The sequence below is a fragment of the Corylus avellana genome, chromosome ca3, assembly GCF_901000735.1.
Source record: "Corylus avellana chromosome ca3, CavTom2PMs-1.0".
NCBI classification, from domain to species: domain Eukaryota; kingdom Viridiplantae; phylum Streptophyta; class Magnoliopsida; order Fagales; family Betulaceae; genus Corylus; species Corylus avellana.
This window is the reverse complement of record NC_081543.1, coordinates 19,378,432-19,394,856: the sequence shown is the minus strand read 5'-3', so window position 1 is coordinate 19,394,856 and position 16,425 is coordinate 19,378,432. Positions and strand designations below refer to the sequence as shown.

General features: G+C 38.9%; 1 protein-coding gene across 2 annotated transcripts in view; it reads left to right on the top strand.

Moving 5' to 3' along the window:
* The first annotated feature begins 6,086 nt into the window (after positions 1–6,086).
* LOC132176164 (uncharacterized) overlaps positions 6,087–16,425 on the top strand; it is a 62,396-nt gene continuing 52,057 nt past the window's right edge. For both annotated transcript variants that reach the window (XM_059588296.1, XM_059588295.1), the window contains exons 1-3: positions 6,087–6,241; positions 6,354–6,449; positions 11,663–11,746. In XM_059588296.1, the coding sequence (XP_059444279.1) occupies positions 6,116–6,241; positions 6,354–6,449; positions 11,663–11,746 (306 nt within the window). In that variant the 5' untranslated portion in view covers positions 6,087–6,115. The remainder of the gene's footprint in view (positions 6,242–6,353; positions 6,450–11,662; positions 11,747–16,425) is intronic.

Sequence of the window (16,425 nt, the reverse complement as noted above, 5' to 3'; positions counted from 1 at the left end):
GGTGCGCTCGAGCGTACTCGTGCAAGTGTGTGTAGGTGTGGAGCTTCTGCGCTCAATCCCACAAAGGGTGGGCTCGAGCGCAGGCCCGTGTTCTGGGATCGAGTGCACAGCGGGTGCGCTCGAGCCCAGGGTGCCAGTGCCTCAATCACAAAAGTAGATGGGATCCATCAAATCGACGGATTCCACGTCTGTACTTGGCTCGAAGTTCTGGATGCAGGGCTTCAACCTTTAACCATTGACTTTGAACAGAGTGCCATCCTTTGGGTCCCGCAATTTGACGGCGCCATGGGGCGATACCGAGGTGACTATGAAGGGGCCGTCCCATCTGGAGTGGAGCTTCCTAGGGAAAAGACGGAGTTTGGAATTGAAGAGCCATACTTTCTGGTCCGATACAAATATCTTGGGCAAGATATGTTTGTCATGAAAAGCCTTAGTTCGCTCCTTATAAAGGCAAGCACTATCATATGCATCTCGCCGCAGCTCCTCCAACTCTGTCAACTGAAGTGTCTGGTGGGGACCGGCTGCTTGCATTTCTGGAAAAGGACTTCTGCCATGAAATACACGCCCGAGTGCGCTCGATTCGAAGTATTGTGCGCTTGAGCTTAATTGTTGTGCGCACGAGCGCAGGCATGCGCTCGATCTCTGGCCAAAGACGCTCGAGCATACCTGCACTCGATCTCAGGAGTGCTGCAATCGATGCTAGCTCCAGAATGCTCAGCCTGTTGCCCTTTTAAGCCCAATTTTCAATGGTTTGTCAAATAAGACCTGAAACACAAAAACAAAACAAAAACAAACAAATAACAATGCTAAGAAATTAACTTACGTAAATTAAGAGGCTTGAATGTGCAACATTTGGCGTTTATCTCCACCCCTCTAAGCATTATCAGAGTTAATGCATAGGAATGTGAAATAAATCTAAGAAATCTATAAATCATTACTGTACAAGTATAGTCCTCAAATTAAAGACATGAAGCAACTAACTATAATATAAAACAAACTTGATAACAGCATGAAGATCTTAAAGCAAAGTCTATAGTGGCAATCGTACCACTCTTAGGCTCTAGGAACAAGCTTCCTATAAGAGTAATAATCCCGTAAGTCTAACGACTTATTAAGTAAACCTCACGATGGTGTCTGACATGAGCCCAATTATTAAGTAGAAGTAAACGTGCAGTTTTGGTAAATATTGAAAAGAGTTTTTGTCTCTGTTAATACACCTTGAAAATATCTTTTGGTTTGATAAAGGGTGGTGTACTCCTGGCAGCAATCGCCTAAGTGTTTTAATGTAGAAAAAATAATGCTTTATAGGTTATAACTATCATATATGGTCTACTCGAGATATTACCCCTTCTCAACAGGGTTGATGCTGTCCTGAGGGAACTGTAATACAATGTCGGTGCCACGACTATTGTACACTACCGCCCATAACACTAGCAGCCTGGCGGTGTCCGACCTCGGGTGGCCCACGTTACTAATAATGTATGTCTTGTAGTTATCACCTGTTAAGGCTGCGCAAGTCACAAAACAATTATTGGATCCAAGGTCCATATAACAACATACACATTTGACCCTAGAATCTAGTCTATATAGTAAGCCCATGGCCATTATATCGCACGTACCGGTGTACCATGTCATACAATGTATCTTATCGGCTAGTTATTAAAGCAGTTACCAAGTTATTACACAAAGTAGACATGCTCATATCATACGTGTGGTGAGTCAGCAAACATATCCAATGTTTTTGAGGTAAGTGTTCGTAAGTGCTTACTTACTTCGTACGCTCGCTTGAGTCCTTCGACATCACGAATCCTTGCTATAACGAAACACGACTTATCGTCATAAGTAGTACTAGAGAACTCTACGAGGTTTCATCTAACAAAAAGGGATTTCTAAGACCTTTGTACACATTTATGGGGCTAAGGGGTGTGTAACCTGCTCTCTGGTCGAGCGCTCGTTCCCTAGGGTGAGCGTTTGGCCAGGGGCTATGGTTTTGGCCAGAAATCCCCAAAATGCTCATATGCTTCTATCTAAGGCTATGGGTGGGTGTCTCCTTTCCTAGGCTTAAAATAAACACAAGCACTACAAGAAAATACAATACAAAGAATCAAAGAGGTGTTAAAAAGCCTTTTGAAAACATTCTTGGATTTGTTAAGAAATGGGCACATCCAAGTGCAAAATATATTATCATGCAACTTCTACAGAGAAGAAGAACAAGGTTGGGTTAAAAACCATTCGAAATCGTTCTTGGTTTTACAAGAAAATGGTACAAGAACTTATTATGGTATCTTTAAAACTTGTAACATTAAGAGAGTAGTAACAACAATTCAAAAAGCATGAAAGAAGGATTAAGAAGTCACCTTAGAAGATAGCAAGAGTTCCAAACCTCTTCCTTCTCCAAGAACACTTATAAACCTCACAAGCACTCAAAAATCAACTCATCAGGGTTTCTCGAGGGCTCAAATGACAGAATAGGTGGCAACGGGCGTGGGAAAGGGGGGTATTTATAGGGTAGAAAAGCTGTGAGATTCGTAAGAGAATTTTTGAAAAGGTGTGAGCGCTAGTGTATTATTAGGTTGACCTCTCATGTACTGTTCACTATGAGTTAAAAATGCTTTTCAGGTATACGATTGGGTAAAAACGATCGGTCAACAAAAAAGTCAACGAGTGCTCGTGTACTGTAGTAGGCGAGCACTCGTGTGGTCGCCCACGCAAGTGTTCGTGTACTGTAGCTTAGAAAGTCCAGAATTTCGAAAATGCCTCTCTAGCTGTCCATGACTCAAAGTCCTATTAACCCCCTAACCAAGTTGTCTTAAGCATAGTTAATTATTTTGGGTCACTACACATACAAACCCCACCACAACCTGCAGTAGTCAAACACTGTATTAAAAATTGTAACAAATTCGTTCAAAAATATGTAGTCAATATCTTACTCAATATCAACAGGACAAGTGACATCAAACATATTTGTCCAAGGCATGTTCAAATTCAGAACCTTAAACAATTCTAGATGCATCGAAATATTTGAGACAACATTGATCGACTAGTACTGTGCCTTCTAAGATTAACAATTGTTTGATCGAATAGTTAAAATTTCAGTGCCCAATCTTGAAATTGAGATAATCATATGCTGTATAGCATATGTATAATTGAACAGTAAATCATAAGTTACCTTTCTCACTAGCTTAAATTAGGGTTGGCAATTTTGACACAACCCGCGAACTCGACACGAAAAATAGGTATTGGGTTGGCCTTATCAGGTTCGGGTCTTAATCGGGTCACTTGATTAAGACCCGGTTACTGTTTGTGTTTGACGTGTCGACCCGCCAGACTCGTTAAAAAAAAGAAAAAAAAAACCTAAACGAAACTAACCCTAAGGTCCCTAACGCATCAATAATTCAGCCGACTAACACAGCCCCCCAGTCACCCGATTAAGACTTGGTTACTGTTTGTGTCTAGGGGGTTGACCCGCCACACCCGTTTTTTTAAAAAAAAGACTAAACTAAACTAACCCTAAGGTCCCTAACGCATCAACCATTTAGCCGACTGCCAACACAGCCCCCCCATGCCCAACTCTAAGCAGCTGTCTTCAAAGGCGTCCTCAGGAGCTCTAGAGGAAGAACCTGCAAGATCCGTTTTAAAAAAAAAAAAAAAAAAAACCTAAACTAAACTAACCCTAAGGTCCCTAACGCATCAGCCATTCAGTCGACTGCCAACACAGCCCCCAACACCTAGCCCCCCAACACCCAACTCCAAGCAGTCGTCTTCAATGGCGTCCTCAGGAGCTCCTGAGGAAGAAGATGCGGTTGACACCACTGGGTTATCCAGAGAAGAAGAAGAGAAAGTGATGTTTTCCATTGTGGGTATGTGTGGGAAAGTGATGTTTGCCATTGTGGGTATGTGTGGCTGAGTGAGCTTGAAGATAATAGATGAGAAAGGTTGAGACTTTTATCAATTTATGGAGAGGAGGAAGGAGGAGTTGATGAAGAAAAGAACCCTAGAAGGAAAGGTATTAGAGAGAGAGAGAGGGAGAGAGTAAATAGTCAAAGAAAAGAATTGTGGAGAGAAGAAGAAAAGGCAAAAAACGCAAGGGAAAATCCGATTCAGATGGTTTGGGTCTTTGAGTGAATCAATCTCATTTATTTAATTATTAATTTCATTATTTACTTTTAAGTTTTTAACTAGTTTTGGATTTCTTTAAGGAAAATTGTATTAAAAGTCCAAGACTTTTTTTAATTTAGGGTTTAGGGTTTTTAAATGGGTCGGGTCGTGTCTACTCGATATGACCTGGTTATTTAAAACGGGTTAAACGGGTTGTGTGGGGTTACTCGGCTATTTTTTGTGTTATAATCGTGTCATACCCGCTAACCCGTTAGCTAAATGAGTCATGTTCGTGTATAGGTTAATTGTGTAACGGGTCCTCGCAGGTCGTAATCGAGTCTCAGGTACCTGTTTTGCCTGCCCTAGTTAAATCATCCATATGCATCAAAATATTTGACACTACACAATTTTTGTAGAAGACTATGGGGTATAGAAGAGACTATACACGACAAGGGTGTTAGTCTTCTATGGGCGTATAAAATACTATCACCAAAATGTTTGTTGAACAACGCAAAGTCTCACAAGCTCACTCTCTTTCATTTTGGTACATTCTTCTTGAAAATTATGCTAATATTTAACATGATTTTTTTTTTCTTGCTTGATATACAAATCATAAAATATAAGAGCCAAAAAAAGAAGAAGAAGGTACTCAATACGTTTATGCTTATAAGTCAATAAAAATACATACCTGAGCTTAAAACAGAACTATTTAATGTAAAAGTTCAGCAACATATTCTAAATCCGAATCGCACTGATACCAAAAACATGAAAAAAAAAAAAAACTAAAATTTTGGAATAGTTGGAGATCACAGAAGTTTGAAGAAGGAGAGCGAAAATTCCTAGACAAGAAAATGGAAAGCCTTGAATTTTCTTTGAATAAAGAGAGGATAAAGGTGGTGAAGAGAGTGTGTTACTCAGGAGAAAACGTGGACGTTCGCAGAGTAGAGCCACTAGAACTATTGCGCAGATGGGATAGCGAGTAGCTTCCGCAGTAGCACCAAGGGCCTCCACTGCACCTCTTTGTTTATTGTCATCCCTTTTCAGTCACACTATTTGTGTCTTTATGAACATGATCATTTTTATCATATTCATCATACAAAAATCATCCCAGCGGGCGTGTTGTGGTTTTTCAGCTGTGTAAAGTGGCTATGGGCTCAGTGATGTTATGGTTCTTGTGGGCTAGCAGCTTAAGGTCGTGGCCCGGCGTTGCATGATGCTTTCCGTCTATGATTGATCGTTGCCTAAAACTCGGCGGTGTTTGGTGGTTCGAGACTCAGTGTTAGTTGGATGGTTGATTTGTTGAATCGTCTAGTCGATTTTGGAGATTTTGAGGAAGAAGGGGAGGGAGGAGATATGGGAAAATTTTGGGGGCGAAATTTCGTTTGGCGAAGAATAGAAGAGAGCGATGAATCTTTGATTTTTTTTTTTTTACTATTAAAAAGGTCTCTACTCAGATACGCTGTTACTTAACCCTTTGACGACTTTTTATTTTTTATTTTTTTAAAGAAATTGATGTGTTCATTTTGTAACCATAGATTGCTTTAAATAAATCCTACCCATCAACCGGGTTCTCTCCAATTGAAATAAATTGAAGAGGATCCAGAGCCTCAAGTCCAAGCGTAATTGGGAGACTACTAAAATGTGGGTTTGCTCTTTTTTATTTTTTTTTATGAATGACCTTATACTTGAGAACATGACATTGATATTGAGTGCTGTCATTGATGTTGGCATGTTAAATGAGACACATATGATCAATGATAAACCATTAATTTTGACGAAAAAATGATAGTGAAACTTATTTAATATCAAAATAAAATGCTTTATTTAGATTAAAATGTACATGAATAGAGACCGAATATAAAATTTATTGGAGAAAAATATGAGAGCCTCGAAAGGGCTTTATTTAGATGGTATCTCGATGAGATAAAAAAAAATTTTTGGCCAAAATTCTGGCACGTGATAATACATGGTATAAGTTGATTCGTACGCAATCGTATCGACTTCTCTGTTGTTGTCAATGGCCGGGACTTGCACGTACTCGTGCGACACTGCTACACAGACCCTCCAATGGATCAACGCCATCGTCAACTTCCTCAGGCCCTATGCCTTCTTGATGAACGCTCACGTCGTCAATTTCTTCACGGTACCAAATTTTCCTTTTTCATTTTCTCAGCAACCAAAGGGGGAGTCATTGCCTATTTCCTATCTATCTAACTCTCTCGGAATAATTATAACGATAATGATGACGTTTTCAGGATAAATTATGGGAAGCTGTTGATGAGGAATGGATGGACTGCCTGCGGAAGGAACCTGTTGACAATCTTCTCCTCATTCCTTCTGGAGTGGTCCAGGTTTGCCCTTCTCAATCGCAATTTTGCTTTTTTATTTTAATTATGTGGCTTTCATAGAAATTAAACCATTGCCTATGGCGCCCATGGCGAAGCTAAGATTTTTATCTTGGCCTAGGGGACGGGATATAATGCTAAAATAAAAGCTATTTTTTTTTTCCTAATAATTGGCTGATGACTAAATCTTTTTATTTCTTACACAAAAGCATTTTTTTTAATAGCATTATACATGTCCAAAAAAAATATAATATTACTCCATCAATACATACAAAAATGCATCTAGTCAACTTCAAAGTATTGAAGTACAAAAGAAAGGGAAAAAAGAAAAATAACATTAATTATGATAATTGTGCTTGATGGTCCTTTAAATAAAAATTCTTGGATTATCATATCTGTATTGGACCTTTGAACAATGTCCTTCTCAATATAGATAACCAAACAAAGTCATTCTCCATTTTATTTCAAAGTATTTTTTAAACATATTTTTTAGTTGAAAATGCTAGCATAGTGGCTACCATTGAAATCAAAAGAGTCAAGCTTATGCGAATCAATATATCAACCAGATAATAAATTTTGGACTTTCCTACTTGTACCAATGCTTGAAATATGACAGAAATTGTGGACAAGTTTTGTAGATATGGATAGTGTGGTACATCCTACTCATAGTGCTGCAATAGTAATCTTATTCAACTTTTTGTTGTAAAATCTTGAGGATAAAATTTCTCTACAAGACTGCAAACATGCCAATTTTGATTGATTTAGAAGCCTCTCTAGTAACCAAAAAGAACCAAGTAATGATACTTAACTGTTACCTATTCTTGTTGGTCATGAGACTGTTTGTCAAATATTTATATAAAGAATTTTCAACTTTATGGCATTCGCAAAATGTTCTCACATTCTCAAATAATGCATTCCAACCACATTGTTTCAAATTTTGGTAAATTATTTTGTACTCAAGATTAATAGTATTCAAAATGTCTTGAGATTTATGTTGCAAAAATTGGCAAAAAATGTTATTGCATCATAAAACAAGGAAGTATCCTTGTGTTGAGTGGTTCCTTAATCAGTAATGTTTTTAAGAACTGAACAAGTTGAACCAAATATTCTTATAAAACTACAAACTAGTTGAAAATGAGATCCCCACCAGGTATCTCTAGCTTGTTATAATTCCTATTCTATTAAGCCTTACGTTGGTTTCAAGTTCATCAACAACAACCAAGTATGCAATTTTAGTTGCTTGAACAACATTGTAATTCATCATTAAGTTTATAGGAAGTGCCAACTATATTAACAATGGAAGTCAACTTTGAGAAAAATTGATGAATAAGAATAACTTCCCTTGATGCCGTATGAGCCAAACAATGTGCATGATATGCTAGGGAAAATCATGGAAAAATAAATCTCACAAACCATTCGACTCATCATGCATAATGACTCTCAATGCTACATAATATGCACGTCTCAAATGTTAATCATTGAACAGTATCTATCAAGGCCTTAAGTCAAAATTAATTAATCAAGACTTGTTGTTTAGTTTGTTACTGTAACATTTTGTCAATATATTTTTTGGTAAGTAATTCAATCTTATTGAAACGCTCAAAGGGCACAATCGAAGTACACATGAAATGTACAAGAGAGACCCCCTAATTAAGGAGAAGTAGACTGCAACACCCCAGTCCCATATTAGGAGGAGATGAGTAGTCCACATAGAGTAGGTAATTCATAAGAGATGCATATGGGTGCTAAGTCCTACATTATTTACTTATTAGGTGTAATTGAGTTTTGTAAGTGATTCTTGGGAAGTGTCAAATTTACTAGTCTTTTTGGAGTGATAGTGCAGATGTGGGTAGCGCGTTTCCCTGAGTTGTTAATAATGATATCAAAGTCACTTAGCAATGCCATGTGGTATTGTCAGTATCGCATGACGTGACTTTGCCGAGGACATCAGGACTTAAAAGGGTGGGAGTTTGTAGCACTCCAATTGCATTTTGTGAAAAGACAAGTAGCCCACATAGAGATGAGTAGTTTATAAGAGATGGTCATGGATACTAAGTCCCACATTGCTTACTTACTATGTGAAACTGGTTTTTATAATTGATTCTAGGGAAGCTCCAAATTGACTAATTCAGTGGGGCGGTTGGCACTCTAAAGTTCCTCGTGGAACGCATGGGATGGGGTTATGGAAACACATTTATAGGGGTTGGAGGTCGTTTCACTGCCACTTTAGATTTGATCTTGGCTTGGGGTTGAAAGTTAAATTTTGGAAGGATATTTGGTGCGGTGAGATGTCCCTTAAGGATTCTTTTCCTGGTTTTTTCAATATTGCTAGCAATAAGGATGCTTCCATTGCAGATATCAGGGAGTGTTTAAATGGTATGGTTCATTGGAACGTTACCTTTACTCATAGAATTCATGATTGGGAGGAGATGGTCTTAGCCTCCCTATTCTCGCTCTTGTATTTGATCTCGATGCGTGAGGAATGGGAGGACCGGATGTGGTGGATCCCGTCGAGAAAAGGGAAGTTTGAGGTTCGCTCTTTTTATAGGAAGCTTGTCCTTAAAGAGCCTGACCATTTCCCTTGGAAAAGTGTTTGGCGCACCAAGGCTCCTTCGAGAGTGGCATTTTTTGCTTGGTCGGCCGTCCTTGAGAAATCTCTTACTTTAGATAATGTTCGAAAGAGAGGTATTGTTGTGATTAATCGATGTTGTATGTGTGAATCGGAAGGAGAGTCTGTGGATCATCTCTTTCTTCATTGTGGGGTTGTGCGCATGTTGCGTGATGTTATCTTCTCTCGTTTCAACATGTGTTGGGTTATGCCTAGAAGCGTCAAGGAGATGTTCGCTAGTTGGTGGTTGGGCGGTAGATCCCGTAGTGCCGTGGTCTGGAAGATGGCTTCTCTTTGTCTTTTATGGTGCCTATGGAAGGAAAGGAATGCTAGATGCTTCGAGGATTTGTTGAGGAACCTTGAGGGCCTTGTTCATTTCATTTTGTACATGCTTTTCACTTGGACTGCAGGCTGGCTTGCACCCTTAGTGATCAATTTTCCTGATTTTCTTTTTATGTTCTCTTCTTCTTTCTCCCCATCTTAGTCGCTTTCTTGTATACTTCTTCTGTACTTAGGTTGTGCCTCTCTGCACTCTTTTAATGCATCATTACTTATCAAAAAAAAAAAAAAAAAAAAAATTCCATTGACGAGAGGCATTAGAAAGCTTCATGGTTTGCCATTGCAGCATCCTTAAAACAAGCAATGCTAAACAAGTCCGAAAAAGCTATCAGGGCTTGATCCCCACACCATATATCATGCTAAAATCGAATTTAGAGTCATCACCCACCTCAAATCTAGTATAGCTAGAAAGCTCTCCCCATCTCCCAATATTCTTCCAAAGCCCCAACTTATACAACTTATGGACCTCATTGAATACCACCCACCTCAAGCACTGCCATTATTAGAATCCATATCCACCCCCATAAGGCCTTTCTTATGAAAATAGGCGTAGTCACTTCCCAAGAGTCTGGTTGAACACAAGTAAGTTTTAAACTCTCAACCCTCCTTTAGAGATTGATGAAGCCCAGGACTCTTCTGCGGGTTTAGGGATTCTTTTGTGGGTGGTTTGTTGTAGTTCCGTTCCTTTGGGTTTCTGCTGGTGGCTTGTTTTTTTTGCTGTCTTTTTTGTTCTGTTTTTTCTTTTTTGGTGTTCCTTTTGTATACTTCCTGTGTACTTAGGGACGTCTTACGCTTTTTAATGAGATTTGCTTGATTACCAGTAAAAAAAAAAAAAAGGTACACACCTTAGTCTAGCTAACTAAGTGAAATTTGAACTCTTTAAGTGATTGGCCTCATGGACATGAAGTAGGTAGGAAGATTAGATAAAGCGCCTTTAATCAATGTAACTCTCCCACCCTTTGATAAGTACATCCTCATCCATCCAGCCAAATGGCGCTCTACCTTCTCAATAATGTCTTCCCAAATAGATTTGGTTTTAAACAAAGCTCTCAAGGGAAGAGCTAGGTACTTCATAGGCAGCGAAGATACCCTCCAGCCCAAAACACTAGCCAGACCTTGAACATTCATTAGATTGCCAATCAGGACTAACTTTGATTTAGCTAGATTAATCCTCAAACTAGAGACTGCTTCAAAGCATAAAAACAAACAACGCAAATTGTGAAGATGATTTGGATTTGCCTCGCTAAATATCAAGGTGTCATCCGCAAACAAAAGGTGAGAAAGATTGATAGCATCACCACTTGTTGACCCCACCATGAAGCCCGATAAAAAACCTCTATCCACTAAAGCAGAAATTATTTTGCTTAACGTCTCCATAACAATAACAAAGAGAGAAAGGAGATAATGGATCTCCCTGTCTTAGGCCACGAGTGCTACTAAAGAAACCTGATGGAGTGCCATTCACTTAGATTGAAAATTGCACAAAGGAGATACAATATGCGATTCATTTACGCCATCTTTCCCGAAACTACAACTCCTCAACATATACTTATAAAAAAAAACTACAACTCCTCAACATATACAAAAGGAAATCCCAAATCAAGCACAGGCTGATTTTTATTTATTTTTATTTTTTTATTTTTATAACTAGAATGTTATATTTGGGTTGGAATACTAAGGGTTGCTAGGTTAGGATTTTTTTTTCTTTTTTGGGTGGGTGCATGGCCTATGTTCCCCCTAGCTTCGCCATTGATGGCATTGGTTCCAATTAGTATCTCTTTATAAGGCAAAAGGGAGTTGTTCAATTTGAAGAGCTCCGTTAATTTTGGCGATGCATTCACATCCAATCGGCGAAGGAAAGGCATGGCTCGCTAGCGGTACCGCTGGATTCCCTTTTGGGTATTGGGTGGGAGGATTTCTGGTTTAGTCCTTGTGGGGTTGTGGGTTAGTTTGGCAGTTGCTGTGTTCTTGTTGGTGTTGGGTTCTGCATGTTCTTCTCCTTGTTCTTTCCTGTTTTCAGTTTTTTTTTTTGTTCTTTTTGCTTTTTGGGTCCTTTTTGTACACTTCCTGTATGCTTGGGGCGCCTATGCTTTCTATAAAGCTTTCTTGATATTACCTATCAAAAAATAAGTCTAATCTTGTCGCATGCACTTTTAACTGACTTTAATGAAAGGAATTAATGCATTCCATGTTCTTGACAATTTGTTTTCCAATCAATAACCTGTGTTAGTTTGATAGTTTCATGCATTCTCTTAATTGTCTTTGATGGTAGGATCACTGGCCTGCTTCACTGAAGGACTTTGTGCTAACTTTGAGGTCCCTTGTTTTTCCAAGAGAGCAGGCGGACTTAAAAAGAGTATGTTGTTTCTAACCTGATGTTGTCATTTAAGATTTTGTAAAATTATATATCCAATGTTCTATCTATTGCATTGCTTGCAGATTTATAATATAGCAGATTGGGGAATGATAGTCATTAGGTTGGCAATTTAATCCGTGACACGTAAACTTGACACGTAATTTTAGGGTTAGGGTTTAGGTTAAACAGGTTTGGGTCATAAACGGGTCGTTTATGACACGTTTAATAAATGTGTAGGGTCGTGTCAACCCGCGGGTTGACATGTTTGACCCGTATATATTTTTATTTTTGTTTTGCTTGGTTGCTGGGATTTTTTCATTTTGGTTTGGCTATAAAAATTAAAATGACTTTAAACGTGTTCACGGGTCGGGTTGTGTCGGGTTGAAACCTATTAACATCTAAATTAAACATGTTCACAGGTCATGTCGTGTCAACTCAACACGACACGTTTATCTAAATGGGTTACACATGTGTCGTGTTACCTGTTAAGAAAACGTGTAGTGTTCGGGTTTGGGTGGTCCACATGTTTAGTTAAATGTGTTGTGTTCGGGTTTGGCATAAACGGGTTTGTGTCATAAATAGGTTGACACGAACCTGACATGCCAACACGTTTTGCTAGCCCTAGTCATTCATAGTCATTGTTGTTCTTTGTGTGAGAAAGGATGAAGAACTTATCTGAGCATATGTGTAACTAGATGCAAAAGATGAAATAATCACTACAAATCTATTGAAAAAAGGAATGTTGGTTTTGGATGGTCAAGGTTCCATAGACCAATTTGACATACTGACATGTATGAGTGATTTTGTAAATGTGTCTGATCGTATTTTTGGTCCTTATTGCCAAATGTCTTTCTACCAAATGGCATCTCCTCCCCTATAAACAACGGTTGAGGGTGGGTGAGGTCATGGGCTCAACTCCCTGCAGGTGTCTAAGTTGTATTTATGTGCAAAAAAATGGTTTTTTTTTTTTTTTTAAATATAATTATTAATTTTTTGATGTGGATGTACTGATATTTTATTGAGTACAAGGAATCTTGTGTGCAAAATCTAAGCTAAGCGACAGCTATTATGAAATGCTATATAAGGGAGTGGGTGGACATGAAGAAGCCTCTTTGCACTTATTAATGATATGCATTACTTATATAAAAAAAAAGAGAAAGTTCTTGATCTTCTGTGTATTTATGTACATTGTACAGTACACTCCTTATGAGGAGGTGGATGCTGTGAAAATTGGCATTTGTAATTCAGTGGTAGGAGAAATATCATGTTTCCATTTCACAAATTGAAACTTTTGGCCTTTGGAAAGGACTTCTATAGAGAGAGAGAGAGAGAGAGAGAGAGAGACAGAGAGAGAGTTCTTGATCTTCTGTGTATTTATGTACATTGTACGGTACACTCCTTATGAGGAGGTGGATGCTGTGAAAATTGTATTGGCTGGCATTTGTAATTCTGTGGTAGGAGAAATATCATGTTTCCATTTCACAAATTGAAACTTTTGGCCTTTGGAAAGGACTTCTAGAGAGAGAGAGAGAGAGAGAGAGAGAGAGAGAGAGAAGGAAAGGAGGGGGGGGGGTGATTTCTGGTCATTTACGAGAGTACTCTTTACGTTGAAGGTAGAGGTACCTTTCTTTTCATGTTCATAGAAGTTAAGAATCTGTAATGATTATAGAATGTGGGGTTTGTTTTATTTTGGTGCCCAAGTGAAATGATGAAGCATGTAGATAAGTTCTTTCCAAATGGTCTTGGTTGATTAGGCTGATATGAAGTCATGTTCAACCTGTTCTTTGGATCCCTTCTGATCAGAGCATATGTTGCTCGATGATAGTCAGTTCATACAGAAGTAAATCCTGGAGGCTAAACCTTGCCTTTTCAGCTTTTCCTATCTTGTATTCCGTATGAAATTAAAGGCTTTTGTAGTAGATATCAAGTTGTGGTTTAGTTTCAAGGGAGGACAACTTTTTGGCCGTAATTAATTGCATATTAGGAATGTTATGTAAGAGATAACTTTGCTTTTTTCAGCTTTTCCAATCTTATATTCCATAAGAAGCTAGAGGCTTTTGTAGTAGATATCAAGTTGTGGTTTAGTTTCAAGGGAGAACAACTTTTTGGATGTAGTTTAATTGGATATTAGGAAATTACATTTCCTAATACATTTCTCCATTGCTACGAAAACCCCAAAAAATGTATGCATGTGCAAAGCACCCATCACCTAAGACTGTAGATGATAACAATACCCACTATGATTGTGTGGATGATAGGTTGAGAGTTAGTGAAGTTGTAAAATAGGGCGTTCCAGTGTATGCGACCTGCTGTGAAAGTGAGTTTGTAAAGATTATGAAATATAAGTTAGTGACAGTATTCGGTAAAAACCGAAGTGGTGAATAAAGTGTTCTGAAGTGCAGGACTTCGGTGACTAAGTTAGGGAGCTAGCAGGGGGCATAAAATATGTGGCGGCAAAAGTGTCTAGTAAAATAAGTGATAAACTGTGAATCTCATTATATTTGGTTCGCTTGTAGGAGCTCCATCACCAACAATCTTAATAGTGAGGCAGGTTTTGAAAGAGGAATTCCCAAGTCTAGGATAAGGAGGATCACTATCCGGCGGTGTCACAAAGAAGACTTCAACGTTTACTTTCAGATCATTTTCCTTTATTGATGGATTGTGGGGAACTTAGTGGAGGTCGTAAGTATTTTAAATTTGAGAATATGTGGTTAAAGTCGGAAGGTTTTGTTGACAAGGTTAAATCTTGGTGGGATTCGTATATGTTTGAAGGCTTACCTAGTTTTGTTTTGGTTAATAAGCTGAAATCCCTTAAGCTAGATTTGAAAAAATGGAACACGGAGGTTTTTGGTGACATTGGGAGGAAAAAAAAGGAGTTATTGGAAGGGATCCGGGAGCTGGATGTTATGGCAGAAACTAGGGGTTTAGTGGAGGAAGAAAAGATTCAATTGGCTGATATGTCGAAGGCATTGGAGAATACTTTACTGTATGAGGAAATATATTGGTGGCAAAGTCGAGAGAGTTGTGGCTAAAGGAGGGGGATAGTAACACTAGGTTTTTTCATAAGGTGGCTAATTCCCATCGCAGGTATAATCGTGTGGAAGCATTACATACCAATGGAGATGTGTCCTATAATCCTATAGAGGTAAAAGATCATATTGTGCAATTCTATAAAACCTTATATTTTGAGCGAAGTTCTTGGAGACCTAAAATGGATAATCAATTTTTTTCGTCCATTGATGAGGAGGAGAAAAATTGGTTAGAAAGAGACTTTGAGGAGCAGGAGGTTTGGGAGATGGTAAAGGGTTTGGAAGGTGATAAGGCACCGGGACCGGATGGGTTCACTATGGCATTCTTCCAATCTTGTTGGGCTGTGGTGAAACATGATGTTATGGTGGTTTTTTCTGAATTCCATCGAAGACGTCAGTTGGTGAAGAGTATGAATGTGACGTTTGTGTCATTGGTTCCAAAGAAGGCGGTTCCGATGGAGGTGAAGGATTTTCGGCCAATTAGTTTGGTGGGAGGGGTGTATAAAATTTTATCAAAGGTCTTGGCCACTAGAATGAAAATTGTTTTGGGAAAAATCATCTCTAATTCTCAAAATGCTTTTATTGGGGGGCGACAAATTTTAGATTCTGTGCTCATTGCTAATGAATGTTTGGATGGTCGGATGAGGTCAGGGGTGCCTGGTGTTATTTGTAAATTGGATTTGGAAAAGGCTTATGACCATGTTAACTGGGACTTTTTGTTGTACTTACTAAAAAGATGTGGGTTTGGAGAAAGATGGAGGGGTTGGATAGAGTGGTGTATTTCGATGGTTAGATTCTCCATTTTGGTAAATGGAACGCCAGAGGGTTTCTTTAATAGTTCATGGGGGATTCGGCAAGGGGACCCGATGTTGCTGTTACTATTTGTGTTGGTTATGGAGGCATTGAGCAGGATGGTGAATGCGACAATAGAGCAAGGTTTATTGTCAGGTTTCTCTGTGGGGGATAGGGTCTTCTCAGATTTAGTGATTTCTCATTCTTTATTTGCTAATGATACTTTGGTTTTCTGTGAAGCATATCCTGAGCAAATCCGGTACGTACGCCTTATTTTCTTGTGCTCTGAGGTAGTTTCGGGGCTGAGAGTTAATCTTGGTAAATCAGAACTTGTTGCTATAGGGGAGGTGGACAACATTGGGGTTTTGGCTAAAATTCTTGGGTGTAGTGTTGCGGCGTTGCCTATGAAGTATTTGGGATTGCCACTAGGGGCGAAGCATAAGGATACATCTATGTGGAATGGTGTACTTGAACAGATGAAGCGTCGTATGGCAGGATGGAAGAAATTGTATCTATCAAAGGGAGGTCGCTTAACTCTTATAAAGAGTATGTTGTCTAATCTCCCAACTTATTTTTTATCGTTGTTTCTTGTTCCTATGAGTGTGGTCAAAAGGATTGAGAAACTTCAAAAAGATTTCCTGTGGGGAGGAATGAGAGATGAACAAAAATTGCATCTTGTTAATTGGAACCAAATATGCCGTCCCTTGCGGGCCGACGGTCTTGGCATTCGGGATATACCGAAGTTTAATCAAGCTCTCTTGTGGAAATGGTTATGGAGATATGTGACAGAGAGTGAGGCACTTTGGTACAAAATAATAAAAGCCAAGTATGAAGATCAGGATGGTGGGTGGTGTTCGA